Source organism: Dendropsophus ebraccatus, chromosome 6 (assembly GCF_027789765.1).
Source record: "Dendropsophus ebraccatus isolate aDenEbr1 chromosome 6, aDenEbr1.pat, whole genome shotgun sequence".
Taxonomy (NCBI): domain Eukaryota; kingdom Metazoa; phylum Chordata; class Amphibia; order Anura; family Hylidae; genus Dendropsophus; species Dendropsophus ebraccatus.
The window spans coordinates 105,729,996-105,749,724 of record NC_091459.1 but is presented as its reverse complement, the minus strand read 5'-3'; the positions used below and the strand labels follow the sequence as shown (position 1 = coordinate 105,749,724).

Below are 19,729 nucleotides of genomic sequence, written 5' to 3'. Positions count from 1 at the left end.
CCACTGTGGCTGCAGCAGCAGCTTTATACAGGAGAAAATTATGTTTTAATCCCCAGGCGCAGGTAGTCATCTGGGTGGCTCCCCATCCATGTCTAGTCACGGTTACTGGCCTCTCTGCCGGTCAATTATCCACACCGAGCACACTGACAGGCAGAGAGCTGTGAGTGCACACTGGCGGGGAGCCTCCGAGACGACTTCCTGCCCGCCTCTGCCTGCCCTGTGACGGGGAAATAAAACTTAATTTTCCCGATTGGGCTGATTGGTTCCCTTTAAAGCGACTCTGTACCCACAATCTATCTGCCCCCCCCCCCCCCCCCCAACCATTTGTACCTTCGGATAGCTGCTTTTAATTCAAGATCTGTCCTGGGGTCCGTTCGGCAGGTGATGCAGTTATTTTCCTAAAAAACAACTTTTAAGCTTACAGCCCTGTGTCAAATTGGCCTAGAGAACCCCTGTCCTAGGATTACGAAACCCCTCCATCCCTCCTCCCTGCCGTCTACATCATTAGGAATGCCCCTAGAACAATTTCTCCTATTCATCACCTGTGTGAACACTGCACATGAGCTGGATCGTTAAGGCACCTGTGCAGTGTTCATACAAGTGATGAACAGGAGAAATCCTGCCCGGGGGCATTCCAAGTGATGAGGAGGTACAGAGGGGTTTTGCAATCCTATGACATACACACTCCAGGCCACACCAATTTGACACGGGACTGCAAGTTTAAAAGTTGTTTTTTAGGACAATAACTGCATCACCTGCCGAATGGAAGCCAGGACAGATCTTGGAATCAAAGCAGCTACTGTATCCGTAGGTACAAGCGGTTTGGGGAGGCAGATTGTGGGTACTGAGTCTCTTTAAGCTCAGTTTTAAGCCTAGTGGCCAGAGTGAAAACTGCAAGATTTCAGGGAGATATATACCTTATCCACACATTACAGAAAAATCTGGATCATCTGAAATGTATGCTGTTTTTCAAATTTAAAACATCCAAATTCTGTTGTGGAAGTGCATGGATTTTCACTATGGATTTTACCCTTTGCAACATTCACAGATATAATTGCAGCAAATATGCAGAGAAATATGTGAAAAGTCTGCTATGCATGTATGTACCTCCAAAAAATTTTTAATAGGTAAAAAAAACTGACATCAATTTTGTATTATTGATATTCAGGTATTAATATCCTCTATAGTCTGCTATCACACACTGACCTTCATGTATAATAAATGTTAGCCATTTCCTGCCAAGCACTGCTTATAGAATAACTCTCTAATATGGCATCAAATGGTGCATGCAATTTTTTTTTTCTTGGATTCATATGGAACATGATTTAAATACTGTAGCATACAGGTGATTGCATAATAAAATATTTTAAAAAATTTAACTAAAATTTAGCTAAAATGTTTACCTCTATTGAGAAAAAAAAACAAATAATAAAAATTCTAAAACACGTACCCCATACATTACATCGTGTCTGTAAAAGTCTAAAGTAATAAAATATCACATTATCTACCCTGAAGGGTGAATGCTTTTTAGTCACCTTAATTCTCAAAAAATAATATAATAAAGAGTTTTCAAAACTATTGTGGATCCCAAAATGGTACCAATAAAAAAACGACCACTCCCCACACTAAAAAGGCCCCATCAGAGCTTCATCGATGGAAAAATAAAAAATAGAAATTATGGGTCTCAGAAAATCGTGACATCAAAATTATTTTAAAGATTTTATATTATGAAAAAGGCTATGTTCACACGTCAAAAATAGAGAAAAGCCGGCCAATTTTGCTATTTAAAAAACGTCTGTTATTGCCGTAATTACCGTAATTGCTGTAATTTAACTGACTGCGATGCAATGCATTAAAGTCAATGGAAAGACGGACATCCAATGCACACAATGTATTGAATAATGGACGTTACCTACACAGACGTCAAAACAATGATCATGACAATTATTTTCGGACGTCTTTTGGAAACAGCGGACGTTTTTTCTTACTTGTTCACACACAGTTTTTCTTTTTTCACCGTTCTTCCTCTGTTTTTACTATTAAATTCAATGGACTTTTCAATTAAGCCGCATCCAAAGGCCAAGTAGTAAATCCAAACTAGCATATTATACCAACAGCTGTTATTGCCCTATTTTAGACTCCATTTTAAACTGAGCTGAAAAAAACGTTGTGCGAACATAGCACAAGTAAGAAAAAAAAAATACTATATAAATGTGGTATCACCAAAATTGTGGTGACCTGTAGAATAAGGCTAGGTTCACGCTATATAAAAACAAACTACCGTATTTCATAACAATGGCCGTTGTTTTTATATGGCCATACAAATACGGTGTGAACCTAGCCTAAAAATGAAATAGCAGAATTAATGTCTTTTTCCACTCTACCCAGCCAAAAAATTTTTATAACATTTTTAAATACATTAAATGGTACATGGTAAATTGGTGAAAATTTGCAGCTACTTACAATACTGAATTTATATGGGAATTTTGCTTACAGCTAAAAGAAAACTTCATACTCGTACTATGAAGAAATACTTCATACTTCGTACTATGAGTGACACATAAATTCTAGATTTTATTGAGGGAAACATTAATGTTTGCCAAATTTTTAATTTTAAGGACAGGAATTCTCAAAAGTAATATAAAGTATACCACCCAAGTGTACAATGGTGGTAGCCAACTCTCCTCTCGTGTGTTGGGTGGGGCATGGAAAGAATTCCAACTGTCCAACAAAACCAGTAATCCAGCACTCTCCTTGTGTCATAAAATCATCTTTATTACTATTTCATTAAAAGAATTCATATCATAAAACCAAAAAGTGCCATTTACCTTATAGAAATGGAAAAAAAAACAGATGATTGATGTGTTTCAGATATATTTAATCCTCATAATCAGATCAAAAATATCCGAAACACGTTTATACTCTGCCATTTCTACCAAGTGAAAGCCACTTTCTGATATTTCATGGTGTGAATTCTTTTCAGGAAATACGAACAATGTAAGAAGATGACACAAGGAGAAAGCTGGATGAGGTGTTTTTCTATACAAGTCGAGTCCTACAGTGTTAATATTGAGAATTTATTAGATTGAACTCACCAGTTTGCTCTAGCAGAGATACAAAGTTCTTGCAGGCGGACAGTCCAGTACTATCCGTCATACAGCTCTTCCACAAGTTCTCATAGCTGTAGGACGTGGTGATCACGTTGCCGGCTGAAGTGGACGTTTTCCACTTTTCAGCTGATATGGTCACTCCGCTGATTAAACTTCCAACTAAGCCCATCAAAAATCCAAATAATTGCAAAGCACCAGACATGGCGGCAAATAGTAAAAGATGACCCCCAAATTCAAATCTTGAGTAAACGTATAAGTTACGATTTTCTGAAATGAAAGAGACGACTTCCCATCACGGATTTCCCGGTTAGATAAAACGGCCTTTGCTCTTTGGTCTGACACTACAGTGTGTGATAAGGAGTTTCATGCCCATCATTAGTATGACACACATCCCCACACATCCTACATCTTATCTACCTGCAAAGTTCTCACACACTAAACTTTATTATTCTTGTAACCGTCACTTCTCCTGGGATGTATCTGGTGATTTATTCTCTGGCTTTAGTATAACATACAAAACTCCTATGTGTGCCATGAAAAAATATGTTTTTCTGATCTATAAGAGGTAGGTGTAAAAAAAAAAGGGGCATTTTCATAAACTTTGTAAACGGACTTTCCAAGATTCAGGATTTCAAAAATTCTTTAGAGGGGTTGTCTAGTTTATCTGCTTGGTTTACTCAAAGATCAGAGTCTCGAGTAGGAGTCAATGACTGTTTGCCCTGTAGCCAACCCAATGTCCTTGTCTATTTTACATGACCACAACAGCCAAAATTGACAATATCTTTTAAGAAGAAAAGAGGCTTCCAACCTGGAAAGATGAAGTGAATGGCCTGTAGGTTTTCCCTCTTATTTTCTCATTACTGCAGGAAAAGTGTATTCACAAAAATCAATAGGGAGGCGTTGAGTAAAACAGCTCAATAAGCACCTCACCTGGAGAGAATTTCTTGTTATTGATCATTAACTCTTATTCTCTTTATTAACCCTTTTACTGCCACATGTGCGGACAATGTATCTATCCCAAGGGAAACATAGACATATAAAGACAGTGGGGGAGATTTATCAAACTGGTGTAAAGTAGAATTCTCTCAGTTGCCGCTAGCAACCAATCAGATTCCACCTTTCATTTTTCAAAGAATCTGTGAGGAATGAAAAGTGGAATCTGATTGGTTGCTAGGGGCAACTAAAACAATTCTACTTTACACCAGTTTGGTAAATCTCCCCCAGAATGTCCATTAAAATACCACGTGGTCTATCTAATCTGTTCTTTTATTGGAGTATCCCATTACCCACATCCCAGTCACCTAAAAGTATGACGTTTTTGTGTGGCTGTTGTTGTGTATTTCTCTCAAAACTTTTAGTCTGTATTTAGGTATAGTGAGTCTAACATGTATACATTGCTATTTTGTCTGTCACATTGCTATGCCTGCACATTATAAATGTGCAAGGGTTTAATATTGCTTTTTACTGCCACTACAGATGGATGGATTGAAATTTGATCACATGACCTTTCCTAGGACAGCCTCTCCTAGAAGTGTGCTCTGAGGAAGGGGTCTCACAAGTTGAACCCAACCCAACCAAACCTAGAACCAATCACTGCATTCCTCCAACCAGAGGGATGGATCATTCTAGACTAGCTAGTTGTAGTATATCCCTGGCCATTATAGGCCCTGTGAGAAAAGATTTAGGCCTAGTCAATACCAGTCACGAACCAAGCCTGCTGCAAGCAAGATAACTAAGGCTTGTCTAAATAGAGAGGAGACATTCCAAACTTCCAAGATGAAGATGAATGGGTTTAACTCTTTGATTGTCATCTGCCATTACCTGACCAGAATAGAAAAGTGTAAGATAGTTGTTTTACACTACATTATACATATAGTACAACATAGTTATTACTTCATTAAACCATACAAAATATACGGTACTAGAATCCTGCACCGATGCTGGCATTACACAATGTATGGAGCCGAGACATCCATCTGTTCATTGTGTATGTGCTGGAGCCACAGCTCACCCAAACAGCTTATTGGTGGAGGTTCCAGATGTCGGCCCACCACTGATAAGATACTGATGGCCTATCCTATGGATAGAACTACCCGGAAAACCCATCCAATGGCACTGGCATGAGCCACTCGGCCGTGAGCATAGTAAATACTATGACTGTCAATTGCAATGGTTGGGTGTTGTATTTTCTATGCAGCATGCCTGGTGGCTCGTGCCTGTGCTGCTCAGTTCTTGAGTAGTCAGTAGGTCAGTAAAGGCTTCATCTGTAGTCTGCTCCAGAACAGTAGAAGAATCTCTAGAGTAGTGGCATTCAGGTGATTTATACGTTTTAGAATAGTTTTTTTTCCCCAAGTGCTAGTGGAGAAATGAAGCCGCCACCTCTACGTTACAGAGATTTAGGTGCTTTTCCAAAGTTAAGTAAGTTATACAGGCAGACAGCTGTTCGATGTAAGCACCAATCCAATATGTACAAGGCCACATACCCCCTGTTTACACGAGGAGATCTGCTGCTGACAAACAGTGATTTACAGGCCTGCAGGATGTATGCCATTACCTGGGTTGTTGTTGTGTCTTTTACATGAGGTAAATGTTCATGTAAAAGGAACATAAATCTTCAACCAACAGTCTATGTGTGTAAGACATACTGTCATTTCTTTGTTCTGCCTTTGTCTGAAAAACTATGTGGTCCCCAGCTAAAGGACCACCCTGTCAGCAGGAAAACTAAAGCTGGAAATCCCCATTTTAACAATCTGTATTTTAGGTTGACAGGTTGATCACTAATCTCTTTTTGTCTTGTTCACTACTATTGCCTGGACCAGACTTTCTTTGGGATAGCTTGATCCAACTTATGTGACAAAGAAACCCAAATTATTATGGACTTGTCACTAAAACTGCATAAAGCTGTTAGTGTTTCTGGAAGTGTTCCTCTTCTCCTTCCCGAAGAAAAGATAATTGAAAGTGAAAGGAGCAAGAAAAATTGCCTCTTTTTCAGTCTGTGTGTGTTGTACCTATGTACTATATAAAAGATATATATAATTATCAATATACACTACAGTTCAAAAGTTTAGGGTCGCCCAAACAATTTTGTGTTTTCCATGAAAAGTCACACTTATTCACCACCATACGTTGTGAAAAGAATAGAAAATAGAGTCAAGACATTGACAAGGTTAGAAATAATGATTTGTATTTGAAATAACATTGTTTTTACATCAAACTTTGCTTTCGTCAAAGAATCCTCCTTTTGCAGCAATTCCAGCATTGCACACCTTTGGCAATCTAGCTATTAATCTGTTGAGGTAAGCTGGAGAAATTGCACCCCACGCTTCTAGAAGCAGCTCCCACAAGTTGGATTGGTTGGATGGGCACTTCTGGCGTACTATACGGTCAAGCTGCTCCCACAACAGCTCAATGGGGTTCAGATCTGGTGACTGCGCTGGCCACTCCATTACCGATAGAATACCAGCTGCTGCTTCTGCTGTAAATAGTTCTTGCACAATTTGGAGGTGTGTTTAGGGTCATTGTCCTGTTGTAGGATGAAATTGGCTCCAATCAAGCGCTGTCCACTGGGTATGGCATGGCATTGCAAAATTGAGTGATAGCCTTCCTTATTCAGAATCCCTTTTACCCTGTACAAATCTCCCACCTTACCAGCACCAAAGCAACCCCAGACCATCACATTACCTCCACCATGCTTAACAGATGGCTTCAGGCATTCTTCCAGCATCTTTTCATTTGTTCTGCGTCTCACAAACGTTTTTCTTCATGATCCAAACACCTCAAACTTGGATTCAACCATCCACAACACTTTTTTCCAGTCTTCCTCTGTCCAATGTCTGTGTTCTTTTGCCCATCTTAATCTTTTTCTTTTATTGGCCAGTCTCAGATATGGCTTTTTCTTTGCCACTCTGCCCTGAAGCCCAAAATCCCGCAGCCGCCTCTTCACTGTAGATGTTGACACTGGTGTTTTGCGGGTACTATTTAATGAAGGTGCCAGTTGGGGACCTGTGAGGCGTCTGTTTCTCAAACTAGAGATTCTAATGTGCTTATCTTCTTGCTTAGTTGTGCAACGCGGCCTCCCACTTCTTTTTCTACTCTGGTTAGAGCCTGTTTGTGCTGTCCTCTGAAGGGAGCAGTACACATAGTTGTAGGAAATCTTCAATTTCTTAGCAATTTCTCGAATGAAATAGCCTTCATTTCTAAGAACAAGAATAGACTGTCGAGTTTCAGATGAAAGTTCTCTTTTTCTGGCCATTTTGAGTGTGTAATTGACCCCACAAATGTGATGCTCCAGAAACACAATCTGCACAAAGGAAGGTCAGGTTTGTAGCTTCTGTAACGAGCTAGACTGTTTTCAGATGTGTGAACATGATTGCACAAGGGTTTTCTAATCATCAATTAGCCTTCTGAGCCAATGAGAAAACACATTGTACCATTAGAACACTGGAGTGATAGTTGCTGGAAATGGGCCTCTATGCACCTATGTAGACATTGCACCAAAAACCAGACATTTGCAGCTAGAATAGTCATTTACCACATTATCAATGTATAGAGTGTATTTGTTTAAAGTTAGGACTAGTTTAAAGTTATCTTCATTGAAAAGTACAGTGCTTTTCCTTCAAAAATAAGGACATTTCAATGTGACCCCAAACTTTTGAACGGTAGTGTATATTTATAAGGCAGTGGAGGCATTTAAAAATAAGAAAGTAGGCCTACTCACCTGCCCCAATCCCCTACAGCTGCTGTTCTGATATCTCATGGTCCTTGTTGCTTCTGATGACGCTTTATTTATACAGGTAATTCTGGATCCGTCACTCACTGTGCTGAGCTCTATTTCTTGAGGCATGTCATAGAAATCAGTAATGGAAGAAAAAAAATGTATCTTGGCACTCATGGTGTTAAACTCACATTGTCCTAATGTTCGTATTTCCTAATGGGAGCAATAATATTGAATTATAGACAGCCAGTTACGAAAGAGTTACCGTGTTAACTGTAGGCGATATACGTCTGAAAGCACAATTGGTTTGTCTGACCCATAATCCCCGTATATCCCCCCACAGGCCTCTTGTCAGTCTTATTGATATACAATATTCTTGACACATGAGCGCTTTAGGGGGCAGATTACAGCCAGTTGACATTGTTGAAATTCTGCATGTTGCTTCTGGCAAGTGACTGGCCTGTACATAATACAGACAGACACTTTATAATGCTCCAGCCTTTACATTACAGTATATGATTGTAATAATTACTCTGTAGTAATACTTCGTTGCTATGTTCTATAGATTCTATGAAGCTAGGGCTACACAGTGTCTATGGTCATGCAACACAAAGATCGCACAACGTAACGCATAATGTTAGTAAATGGTGTCACACTGTCATGCCGCAGTCACAAAAAAGTAACAAACGACTTTGCCACCACTGACCACAGTGCAAGTCGCTTACATTATTATTGTTTGCATTATTCCTGTGCTGCACATTATACTTGTACAATGACACTTGTTGGCAACATGTGACTTGTATATTACAGTGAGCGGTATTCCTGCACTGTGACACCAATTTATACTGTAGATGATCCCAACATTGCATTCACCTGTACTACAAGAAGATTATATGTTCTCTGTTTTGTCCCACAAACATACAGCAACACTGTAGGAGTGATCAAGGTGCGCCCCTGGCCTCTTCCCACGCCAGATTTAACATGATTTACGCCTGCTGGCTGACAGACCACTGACAGACCACTGGACCAGTGGCCAGTGATTGGCTGAGCGGTCTGTCAGCTCAGACAGGCCGCACCGAAGCTGCTGCTGCACGCGGGTCCGGGAGGAAGAAGGAGCGCAGGAGAAGACCTGCAGCATGCTTAGGTAAAGTATGGTGTTTAAACAAGGGCTGCAAGGACATCGGTAACGATGTCCCTGCAGCCCTCGCTAAAACAATTATGTAATAGGCCTAGCAGATCGGTGCTCATTTACATTAGTGATCAGGCCCCCATCAGCCCGTGGAATAGGACCCTAAGATTGCCTCGTACACCCCTGTGTGTAAGTGACCTCCACATAGGATTTCCTCTGAAAGTCTGAAGCATATCAGGAAAGACTTAAAGAGACTCTGTCTATCTCAGGGTAGCATAATCTAGTGACAGAGATACTAAACACAATGATAGATCACTTACTGTACATTTTCTGTGTAGCCGATTCAGAGATATCCTCCTTAATAACAAGAACATCTGATCAATGCACACTAGCCCTCTCCATTATGTGTGTGTGCTCAGTAGTCCCTGATATTTATGAACACCAGCTCCCTCTGCCCACAAGCTGCTGATTTGAAGCCCTGGCAGTTCAAAGCCCACTCTCCTGTATATAAGGAGAACAGCTGAACAGAACACTGTAAGTAGTACATAGGCGGACTAGACGGACCAGGTGTATTTTTTTCTGCTGACAATCTTCTATGTTAATGATATCTATACCTATTTCTGTGAAATGAAGCCCAACGGAACAAAACTATTGCTTGGCCCCAATATCTAACACCCATATTCTGTATATAAAAAGTAATCTCCAGCAAAGTGAGCATACCTGTAATGACATTGTCAGGAAAGCTCATATATTAATATCACATAATTCATCTTCTTAGACCTATTTACATTCGTGGTAAAATCCCTTTAAGTTTGAGTTAGTCAGGTGACATGTCATGATGACTTTATTTTATCCCTGAGCCTTTCCCCTGACATTTCTTGTTCTCCTGAGAACATTAAAAAGAAGTAATTGAATAGCTGACTTTATTTTACTCCCCCACATTTTTATGTCAAATTTCTGTATATTGAAATTTTGTGAAGAAAAGAACACATAATAGCATAATAATCAGTATAGCGTCCAAATTACAGGTCATAAGCATCAATTCTGCATGACTAATGTTTCCCTACAGACACCCCGGCCATACCAAGCCTCTTAGGTGCTTGTTTTTGTGTCCTTTTCTATTACTGTGGGCAACTTAGCACAAACTGCAAGTACAATAGGATATTATAGAAGATTTCCAGGAGTCCGGATGCCTAATATCACCTAGATTTTCTTTTACTGATTAGAGCCAGATCCAGTAACATGTTCTTTTTTCTAGTCTGTTTCTATTATTGTTATTTTTTATTTCATTTTTGTAGATTGTTATGGAGGCTGCCTTCTTGCCTGAGCTGTTTTTTAACAGCATTTAGTGACATGCTTTACAGCAAAGCCTCATGGACATAGATGACAATAGACACGACTTGATGTTGAGATGGATGTGAAACATTACTGAGCGTACTCTGTGATCTATGAGTATGTCATTTCACAGGAAGCTGCTATTATATTAAACTGGTGCTATGTGCAGAATTTATTCGTCCATATCCCCTTCCTTGGTTGAACTTGATGGATATGTGTCTTTTTTAAACAGTACTATGTATCTATCTGCTAGTGTCTTCTTTCACTGTAATGATTGCAGGTCACTGTACAGAGACTCTTAAAGGGCTAGTGCATTGCTGCTGATGAAAATATTGACTTTATTCCATTTAAATGGAACGTGTCTTTAGAAAATTACCTATTGTTGGTGATTTTTCTTTTTTTTTACTTTCCATTTTACCACCTACCCTACAATAATCCTGAAATCTTTCCGTTTTTATTTCGGCCACTAGATTTAAAGGGGTATTCCACTCAAACATAACTTTTGATATGTTGCTGTCCATGGTGAGACTAACAACTCATTCCATACTTATTATTATCTATTCAGTCTTCTTCCCCCAGTTCTAAGCTGCTGCTTTCCGCTGAAAACACAAAAATCTGTGTGTGAGCCTTTCTCTCTGTCTCCCCCTCCTCCCCCTCCCTTCTGAGACAGCTGATGTAAACAAGCCCCTGGCAGGCTTTATCTGCATCATTGTAGCTTCTTGGTAAAGCTGGGAGGGTTTTTCTGAGGTCAAGTTGCTGAGGGACTCACTAATCCTCCCAGCGTTACAAAGAAGCTACAATGTTGCAGATAAATCCAGTCAGGGACTTGATTACATGAGCTGTCTCAGAAGGGAGGGGGGAAGAGGAGGAGACTGAGAGAAAGGCTCACACACAGTTTTTTGTGTGTTTCAGCAGAAAGCAGCAGCCCAAAACTGGGGTGAAGGAAACTGAAAAGATAACAAGTATGGAAGGTATGGTGTTTCAGCAGAAAGCAGCAGCTTTGAACTGGGGGAAGAAGACTGAATAGATAATAAGTATGGAATGAGTTGTTACTCTCACCATGGGCAGCAACATATGAAAAGTTATGTTTAAGTGGAATACCCCTTTTAAACTAAGCTGAAATGTCCTGTTCCGTACAGATCATTTCCCGTCAGTCTGTCAACACAGACAGGAGTACAGTGACAGGTGACATGAGTATATAGAAAACAGAGGTACACACAATAGCCATGACTAAAAGTAGTTGGACCTGAAACAGTGTTTCTTGTAAATTGTGTTTGCACAATAAAGAAGACCTATATGACCTGACATTGTGTTGCTGGTTTCATCTTTTCTCTATACATACAATAGCTGTTACTTACAACTCAGCAGCCCCCCCCCCCTCCTGTGGAATGAGACCACCAAGCATGCCCACAAATGTGTCCCGTACAAAGAATAGGGTTTTGGAGATGTTCATTGTGTCTATGTCCATGAGGCTTGTCATGAAGCAATGTTCCTAAATGCTGGTAAAAACAGCTCAGGCAAGATGGCCCCCAGAAAAATGTACTCTTCCATGACTTTTCAGGGAGGTGATAGGCACTTTATAAAAATATTTCTATATTACATTTTCTTCACTTACCAATACCATTTTATGTTGCAGCTTAGATGGTATCATGTGTTTCTAGCACATGATTTCCTTTGAATTGCACCATTCCATTTTTGCAGTCCCTTAACCCCTTAGCGATCCATGACGTATCTGATACGTCATGGTGCCGCGGGGGAGTTCAGAGAGGGGTCCTGCCGGGACCCCGCTCTGAACGGCGCCACTCCCGGCTGATATCTGGAGTCAGGGAGTGCCTTTATTAGCCGGCATGGGTCCCGTTGCTGCGCCGGCTAATTAAGCCGCTAAATGCAGCTGTCAAACCTGACAGCTGCATTTAGAGGCTTTGCGCCGCACGTCCCTGGTGTCTAGTGGGTCGGTGTCTAGTGCGATCGCGAAGGGGGGGGGGGGGGGGAGAGGGAGATCTGTGCTTCTGGCCGTGCCGGGTCTCAGCGTTACAATGACGCTGATGCCGGTTCGGCAATACATTGCACTGGCCTGCAGCAGGCCAGGGCAATGTATCACCGATCTCACTGATCATTGCTGTGTATATACACAGCATTGATCTCTATGAGAGATCAGTGATGTGTATATACAAGTCCCCCAGGGGGACTTCTAGTTAATGTAAAAAAAAAAAAAAAAAATGTTTTTTTATTGATAAAAAATCCCCTCCCATAATAAAAGTCCAAATCACCCCCCTTTTTCCATTTTATAAATATAAATAAACAAATAAACATATTTGGTATCGCCGCTCGCATAATCGCCCGAACTATTACATTATCATATTCCTGATCTCGCACGGTAAACGGCGTCAGCGCAAAAAAAATCCAAAGGTCAAAATTGCGCATTTATGGTTGCATCAAATCCAGAAAAAATTTAATAAAAAGCAATCTGTTTTGCAGCATATTTTATGGGAAAGTCTAAAGTGTGTCATTGCAAAGTACAATTGGTGTCACAAAAAATAAGGGCTCATGTGGGTCTCTAGGTGAAAAAATGCAAGCGCTATGGCCTTTTAAACATAAAGGGGAAAAAGCAAAAGCGCTAAAATGAAAATTGGCTTTGACCTTAAGGGGTAAATAGCTCAAAATATTTCTAAAAAAGTTGGACATAATTTTTGCTTGCTTGTTGTGAGTAGAATTGTGGCTACTCCAACCTTCCTGGGGTATTGCGTCATTTAACTATTTTTTTTTTTTAATCATTTTATCATTATATCTGTTCTATTATTATATGTACGAATGTATGTATGTATGTGTTTATGTATGTATATATATTCTTCCATGAGAATAAAGTGGTACCTTGGTTTAAGAGTAACTTGGTTTAAGAGTGTTTTGCAAGAAGAGCTCACAGTTTTTCATAATTGTAACTTGGTGTAAGAGCATTGCGTTGGTTTAAGAGCTCCCTGTACTGGGTGGGAGGGTGAGTGGGGAGGGGCATGGTCTGCATAGTGTGGTCTACAGCACTGTACTCTGACCCAGGAAGTCTCTCTCACCTTCCAAATCATAGCAGATCCACTTCAGGCTGGAGCTTGCATCGGGGACAGGACTGTGGAGGGAATTTATGTGCCCACATCTGTCCTGCTCATTCCTTCATACTCCCTGCAGTCTCTGTCAGCCCTTGTGTTTGCCATCCTCTCCATTCCTGCTATAATGAGCCTGCACTCACGCTCAGCTATACACAGTACTGCTATAATGTGCCTACACTCAGCTATACACACTGCTGCTATAATGTGCCTGCACTTACACTCAGCTATACACACTACTGCTACAGTGTGCCTGTACTCACACTGTTATGCACACTGCTGCTATAATCTGCCTGCACTTACACTCAGCCGTTCACACTGCTGAATAGAGAAGTTTCTGTCACTGTCCTCCTGCACAGCTCTGTGATTCTCACTTCCTGATTGGTCCATGCTGAACACACACCCCTTCCCGTTGCTGTCATGTGACCACACAGACCTTAGCTTCAGCCCTGCTTCTCTATTCTAGCCTGTTGTACTACGCTACTGCATTATGGGGATCTGCAGTTCTATCCTGTATCTACAAACTGCTGCTGTTTTTCAGGTTTATGCATTTACTATACATTACACTCCACATGCTGATTGCTATACTGTACAGTAACTGATGACATAGTCAGCTGTTTCTTATTGTTTGTTTCATCTGTTTTACTTGTTATTCAGAATAAGGCTATGTTCAGACAACATAAGGTTTATATTAATCACGGTCGTTGTTGCCGATTTGAAACAACGGCCATGATCTATACGAACCTTACATTATGCTGCCCTCTATGGAATCCCGGCCGAAGTGTATACACATAGGGGTTGATTTATGAAAAGGTGTAAAATTTAGACTGGTGCAAACTGCCCACAGCAACCAATGACAGCTCCTCTTTCATTTTACCAGAGCTGAAAGTTGAGCTGTTATTGGTCGCTGTGGGCAGTTTGCCCACCCTTTGATAAATCTTTGATAAATCTCCCCCATAGTATACACAGATTCGCCTGCATCAGAATTCAGTGGCGCTAAAGATCATTTGGCTGGTACTACAGTACCGTCCGGGATGATCTTTTCTGAGACCGGACGTTCTGTGACGGCCGGTCTCTTACAACGTCTGAACATCGCCTAAAAGTCATTATTGTCTGCATATCAGTTATTTCTTATGGAAAAATTTGCTTCGGTTTAAGAGTGGATTTGGATTAAAAGCATGTTCCTGGAATGAATTATGCTCATAATCCAAGGCACCACTGTACATAGTTTTTTTAGGGGTATATTGGAAGCAGACATTTTACATTGCTGGTAAAATTCTATTCCCCATTTCACTTTTTTTTTTTTTTTTAGTCATATCAGAGTTGTTGTTTTTTGCAAGACAAGTTATAATTTTTAATTGCACCCTTCATTTTACCATATAATGTATTGCAACCCTCCCAAAATAATTATTTGTAGAGTATTATGAGAAAAATAACTCAAAAAGTTATTAATTTTTTTAAAATTGGAATTGTATAGGTATTGTTGTTATACCCATATGGTGCCCTGTTTTCCTTAGCATGTCCACCTAATGTGTTCAGTGCTGGTGGTCACACATGCTCAGTAGTTTAGTCTGATCCCATTAATCATCTTGTGCAGAAGTGGCAGATTCTTTTTTACAATTTTACAGGCCTGCAAATAAAAATCTCTGACTTCTCAGCAGGAGAAGACTGCCATTATGACACAGAGGCTGGCCGAATTCCGCCAGTTTTACTCCGTGTGAACGGAGCCTAATTCCAACGCTTTTCAGAGCTTAGCGCTCCTTAGTCATGGCTAGCTATAACTAAGGAGCGCTAAGCTCTGAAACGCGTCAGAGTTAGACCTGGATATCCATGTTTTTTATATTTTAAAGGTTTTGGAATAAACTTCCATTTTTAATGCACCTGTTGGAGCAGGACATTCTTTTCTATTTTCATATTTCCAACCCAACCCATCACTCACTGCTACCACCTATATCTGTGTCCGGAACTGTCCGGCACTGAGGCAACCCTTTCTTGCTGTGGACAGTTTCTGATACAGGCAGAGGTGGCAGCAGTGTCATTTATGTATATGGAGGGATCAGAGGAGACAGCTGTCAGCCAAACGAACATTCACCAACAGCTGTCACATTTCAGGCAGTTGTATAACACTGCTGTTAAAAAAAAGTGGTATTTGATCCAATAGTGAACAAATAAAAACGTTGGATTTATTCTTTGATTTGTTAAAGAAAAGAAAAAAAAAAAAGGCGGGCTGATCACGCCACGCTGCAATTGCTGATTTGAACCCATCCCCGAGCCGGCTGAAAATGCGTACACCTGCCTCCAGAACTGAACACTCATCCTGCTCCTAATCTCTTAGAACAAACAGCACCAAATGTAATTAATGTTTGACAGAATATTGATAGTCAGCGGGACTGATCTAATCCCTCAGTACACAGTCTCTGTCATAGTTTATGCTATCGCGGGGTCACATGACTCATATTGCCTGGAGATTGACCAAAGGTTGAGCAGAAGGATTCATTTTTTCCATTATTGACAGCGGAGACAGTGACACAGACCGAAACTGCGCCTACTCTAATGTGTCTATTAGACAAATGTGTCATCCTTACTCCAAACCAATCTATATCCCTGCAGAGAAGACTGCTGAAAGTTACTGGCCTTACATATAGATACGTTATGTCATCAGGAGTATGGGCATGTGTGGTTAGGAAAGATTGATCCCGGTGTATTCATACTTTTACTGTTTTTTATGTTCTGATCTGCAATAGACAATACGCAAACGTTGGTGCATACTGCATAGGCCGAGTCTCCCTTTTGCTGCCATTGAATGGAAGTATATATGTAAATAAAAAACTATTTATTTATTTTTATAAAATTATATTACAAAGTAATATAACTTTATTAAAGCAATGTATTAAAAAAAAAAAGTTTAGTCTCCAGAGTACCCCTTTAATATAACCGGTAGTAAGGGGAGGGCTGGGAAATAAATTCTACTATGTATAAAAAATTCTATAGGAAAATAAAAAAAAAAAACAGACCATGAGTCACTCCTCAATTCTTCCTCTTCTTATCCTAATGTTGTAAGTATATAACTGGAGATTCTATCATTTTCTCTGCATGGCTCAGTCTAGACTGAGGATCTATCCTATCCTGTATTATACAGAGTGCCCATTGATGTCAATGAGAACATCGATGTTTCATTTCCCCTGTTAGAGTTTTAAAAATCAACTGTGACAAAAAGTATCTAGTTATATCGAGATCCATGTCACTTTCTTTTAGGGGGAGAATATGGTGCCTAACAAAGGCACCATGTGGCATGGCATGGAATATTGTGGATTATGATTTAAAGGGGTTATTCAGGATTTTTAAAAAGTTGCTCAATTTCAAAAAAAGCACCTCAGGTTACATGTGGCATTACAACTCGGCTTCTTTCATTTCAATACCACAAACAAACTGAGATCAACAGTGGCGCTGTTTCTGAACGAAAGCAGCTGTGTTTTTCTAATTCTAGATATCTCAATTAAATGGGTTATCCAGCGAAAATCTTTTTCTTTCAGATCAACTGGTGTGACAAAGTTATATAGATTTGTAATTTACTTCTATTAAAAAATCTCAAGTCTTCCCATATATATCAGCTGCTGTATGTCCTGCAGGAAATGTTTTATTTTCAGTCTGACACAGTGCTCTCTGCTGCCACCGCTCGGACAGAGATGGCAGCAGAGAGCATTGTGTCAGACTGAATAAAAAACATTTCCTGCATGACATGTAGTAGCTAATAAGTATGGGAAGACTGGAGATTTTTCTAATAGAAGTAAATTACAAATATATATAACTTTCTCACACCAGTTGATTTGAAAGAAAAAGATTTTTACTTGACAACTCCTTTAAGGACTTTGGACATCTTAATGCAAATGTGTTCACATTGCTTTACTACAATGTGTGACTATGTATTAAATCTAAAACCCTTATACTACATAAAGTAGTAACTCAAATGATATAATGAAGACAGTAACAAATTTATATCACATTAGATGTTTAATATGTAGTTTAACCCCTTTAACATCACCTTCTGACAGTGCTAGGCTTCTTTATTTTTTTATTTAAAAAATGCTGAAAATGTAATGAAACATACTGTATATCAAAGTGTGATTCATACACACATCACATGAACAATAGCAAAAACCCTTACATTATGGTTTGTGATAAAAAAAAAAAAAAAAAAAAAACTCACAAAGCATAAAGAATAAAAAAAAAAAAAAAAAAAAAAAAAAAAAAAAAAGCAAATTGATCAATTTCTGAAAAATACAATGTAAAAATGACTCACGTTGGGTCTTTTCATGCTACGATAGTGATGGCAATGCTGGAGGGAATCTACTGACATTTACACCCAGCCCTGCGGTTGCATACGTCGGCCACTGACTTTCATTTTAAATAACTTACACTGCCTAGTATATGGGTTATCGTCTTTATTTTTATTTTTTGGGGAATCTGCTTATTGAAAAGCTTAGTTAAATACAATATTTTAATACTGTAAGAAAAGTTACCACTCAAAAATATACTAAAAGACCGCTATTTTAGCCACTATTTTATTATACATAGCTTGGCAGTCTATTATAGACTATGGACATGTTTGACATGTATGTCAGGTACTAATATTATACCTGTATTATATTATACCTATTATGATTGAAATTGAACGTTTCCATTCATCGCCACCTGGTGGTCATTAGTAATAGTGCAACTAGCAAACCGTTTCTGAAACCGTTTCTACAGTATGCAGAGTATCTTGATACTTGCTAGTTTTGATAAGTGGCTGAGGCTGTGTTCACACATGCAGTAACGCAATGAAAATTAAGCCTGAATGCGTCATTTAACAGCAGTAATTGATCATTTCATTACGTTACTGCATCACTTTTTCTCAGTCACATGTCAGTATATTTTCGCTAACTGAAATTAGTGTCCACATTTTGAAATCCGCACTCTGCTGAAAACCATCCGTAGTGCACATCCCTAGCCATGCCTCCTAGATGTCCCTCTTCTGGAGGGACAGTCCCTACTTTTGACCCACGTCCCTCTGTCCCTCTTTGCCTCTTACATGTTCCTCTTTTTGACCTAGGAATTAGATTTGCATTAATTAACTTTCTATGTTGCTCTAGAAAGTGTCTGGTTTCTTACTTTATAATAGACCCAAACCTGCCTACCATTCCATCATGTGGTGCAAGTTGGATCCTAAAAATTGTTATATTCAAATGAATCATGTGACATTATGGCCCCTTTCACACATCATATCACACATGCAGATTATATGGCCCCATACACCCATCTGTACATGGGTCCGTTTTGGGGACATGATCTGTGCCGCAAAAAAATTATTAAGCCATTGTGTGTCCTTGTCACCCTTTTGAATCAGTGGGTCCTTGCAAATGCGGACAGTTACTGACACACATAGTAATCCTGTCTGCAGCTGTGGGTCAGCAATTACTTACAGGGTTTCTGATGTGTGAATGGGACCTACGGATGCACACACACACATACATACAGGATCTGCTGATATCAATGTAACTAAAAGCATCAATCTGTGGCAGATCCTGGATGTGTGACTGCATCCCTGAATTAAAAAGTATAGAAATGTCTGAAATTTTCCTAGGCTGAACCACAATTGTCCATCCTTGGCCGTCCAAAAAGTTGGGAGGTATGTCCATAGCATCCTTTTTCTTTTGTTTGTTTGTCCAGTGTTTTGAACTTTTGATTATGTTATGATCAGCATGCTGGCTTGCGGATCGTGTAGGCTCTAGATTTCTACGGGGAAATGTGCTTCAATTGTGGTCCGCACTAACATTTCTTTTTTTTTTTTTTTTTTTTTGGGCAGAACTCAAATAAGGTGACTTGTGAATAGCCCTATTAAAAGCAATGTAATCTATCTATCGGACACTTGTAGCGGATGTATGAATGAGGCCTCAGTGCTTTTTTTTCTCGCCGTTTTAGTAGGCATGGTGCAAAGTACTGCAGCACTGTCACATTCCCTTGCAGTTCCTTGCACCGTCATTATAAAATGTACTGACATTGACATTAAAGAGGCTGCACCCTCAACCTGAGAACCATGGCCCCTTCATACATATGATTGGCATGGGGTGCTGGAAGATGGACCCCGACTAATCTACATTGATGACCTATGCAGATGATAGGCAATGAGTTACAAAAGCTGGCTAACACCTCTGAAGGAGTTGTCTCATGAAATGGTGGATCACTACGTTCCTTTATCTAACTTTTCGCAGCTTGTTATAAGATTCACGCAGTAACATGAAACGTATATTCAGTTTTTTATTCTACTCAACATTTTTAATCTTTTTTAGTACCATAAATACAAATA

The 19,729-nt window shown here is 39.7% G+C and overlaps 1 protein-coding gene across 2 annotated transcripts in view; it reads right to left on the bottom strand.

The window, feature by feature from the left end:
• LOC138794974 (claudin-10-like) overlaps positions 1 to 19,729 on the bottom strand; it is a 47,805-nt gene that overhangs the window by 24,497 nt on the left and 3,579 nt on the right. The window contains exon 1 of one of the 2 annotated variants that reach the window (XM_069973910.1): positions 3,096 to 3,497. The exons of the other annotated variant lie outside the window; for it this stretch is intronic. Within the exon in view, the coding sequence (XP_069830011.1) occupies positions 3,096 to 3,312 (217 nt within the window). The 5' untranslated portion in view covers positions 3,313 to 3,497. Of the gene's footprint in view, positions 1 to 3,095; positions 3,498 to 19,729 lie in introns of those variants that run through there. 2 annotated transcript variants of the gene reach the window in all.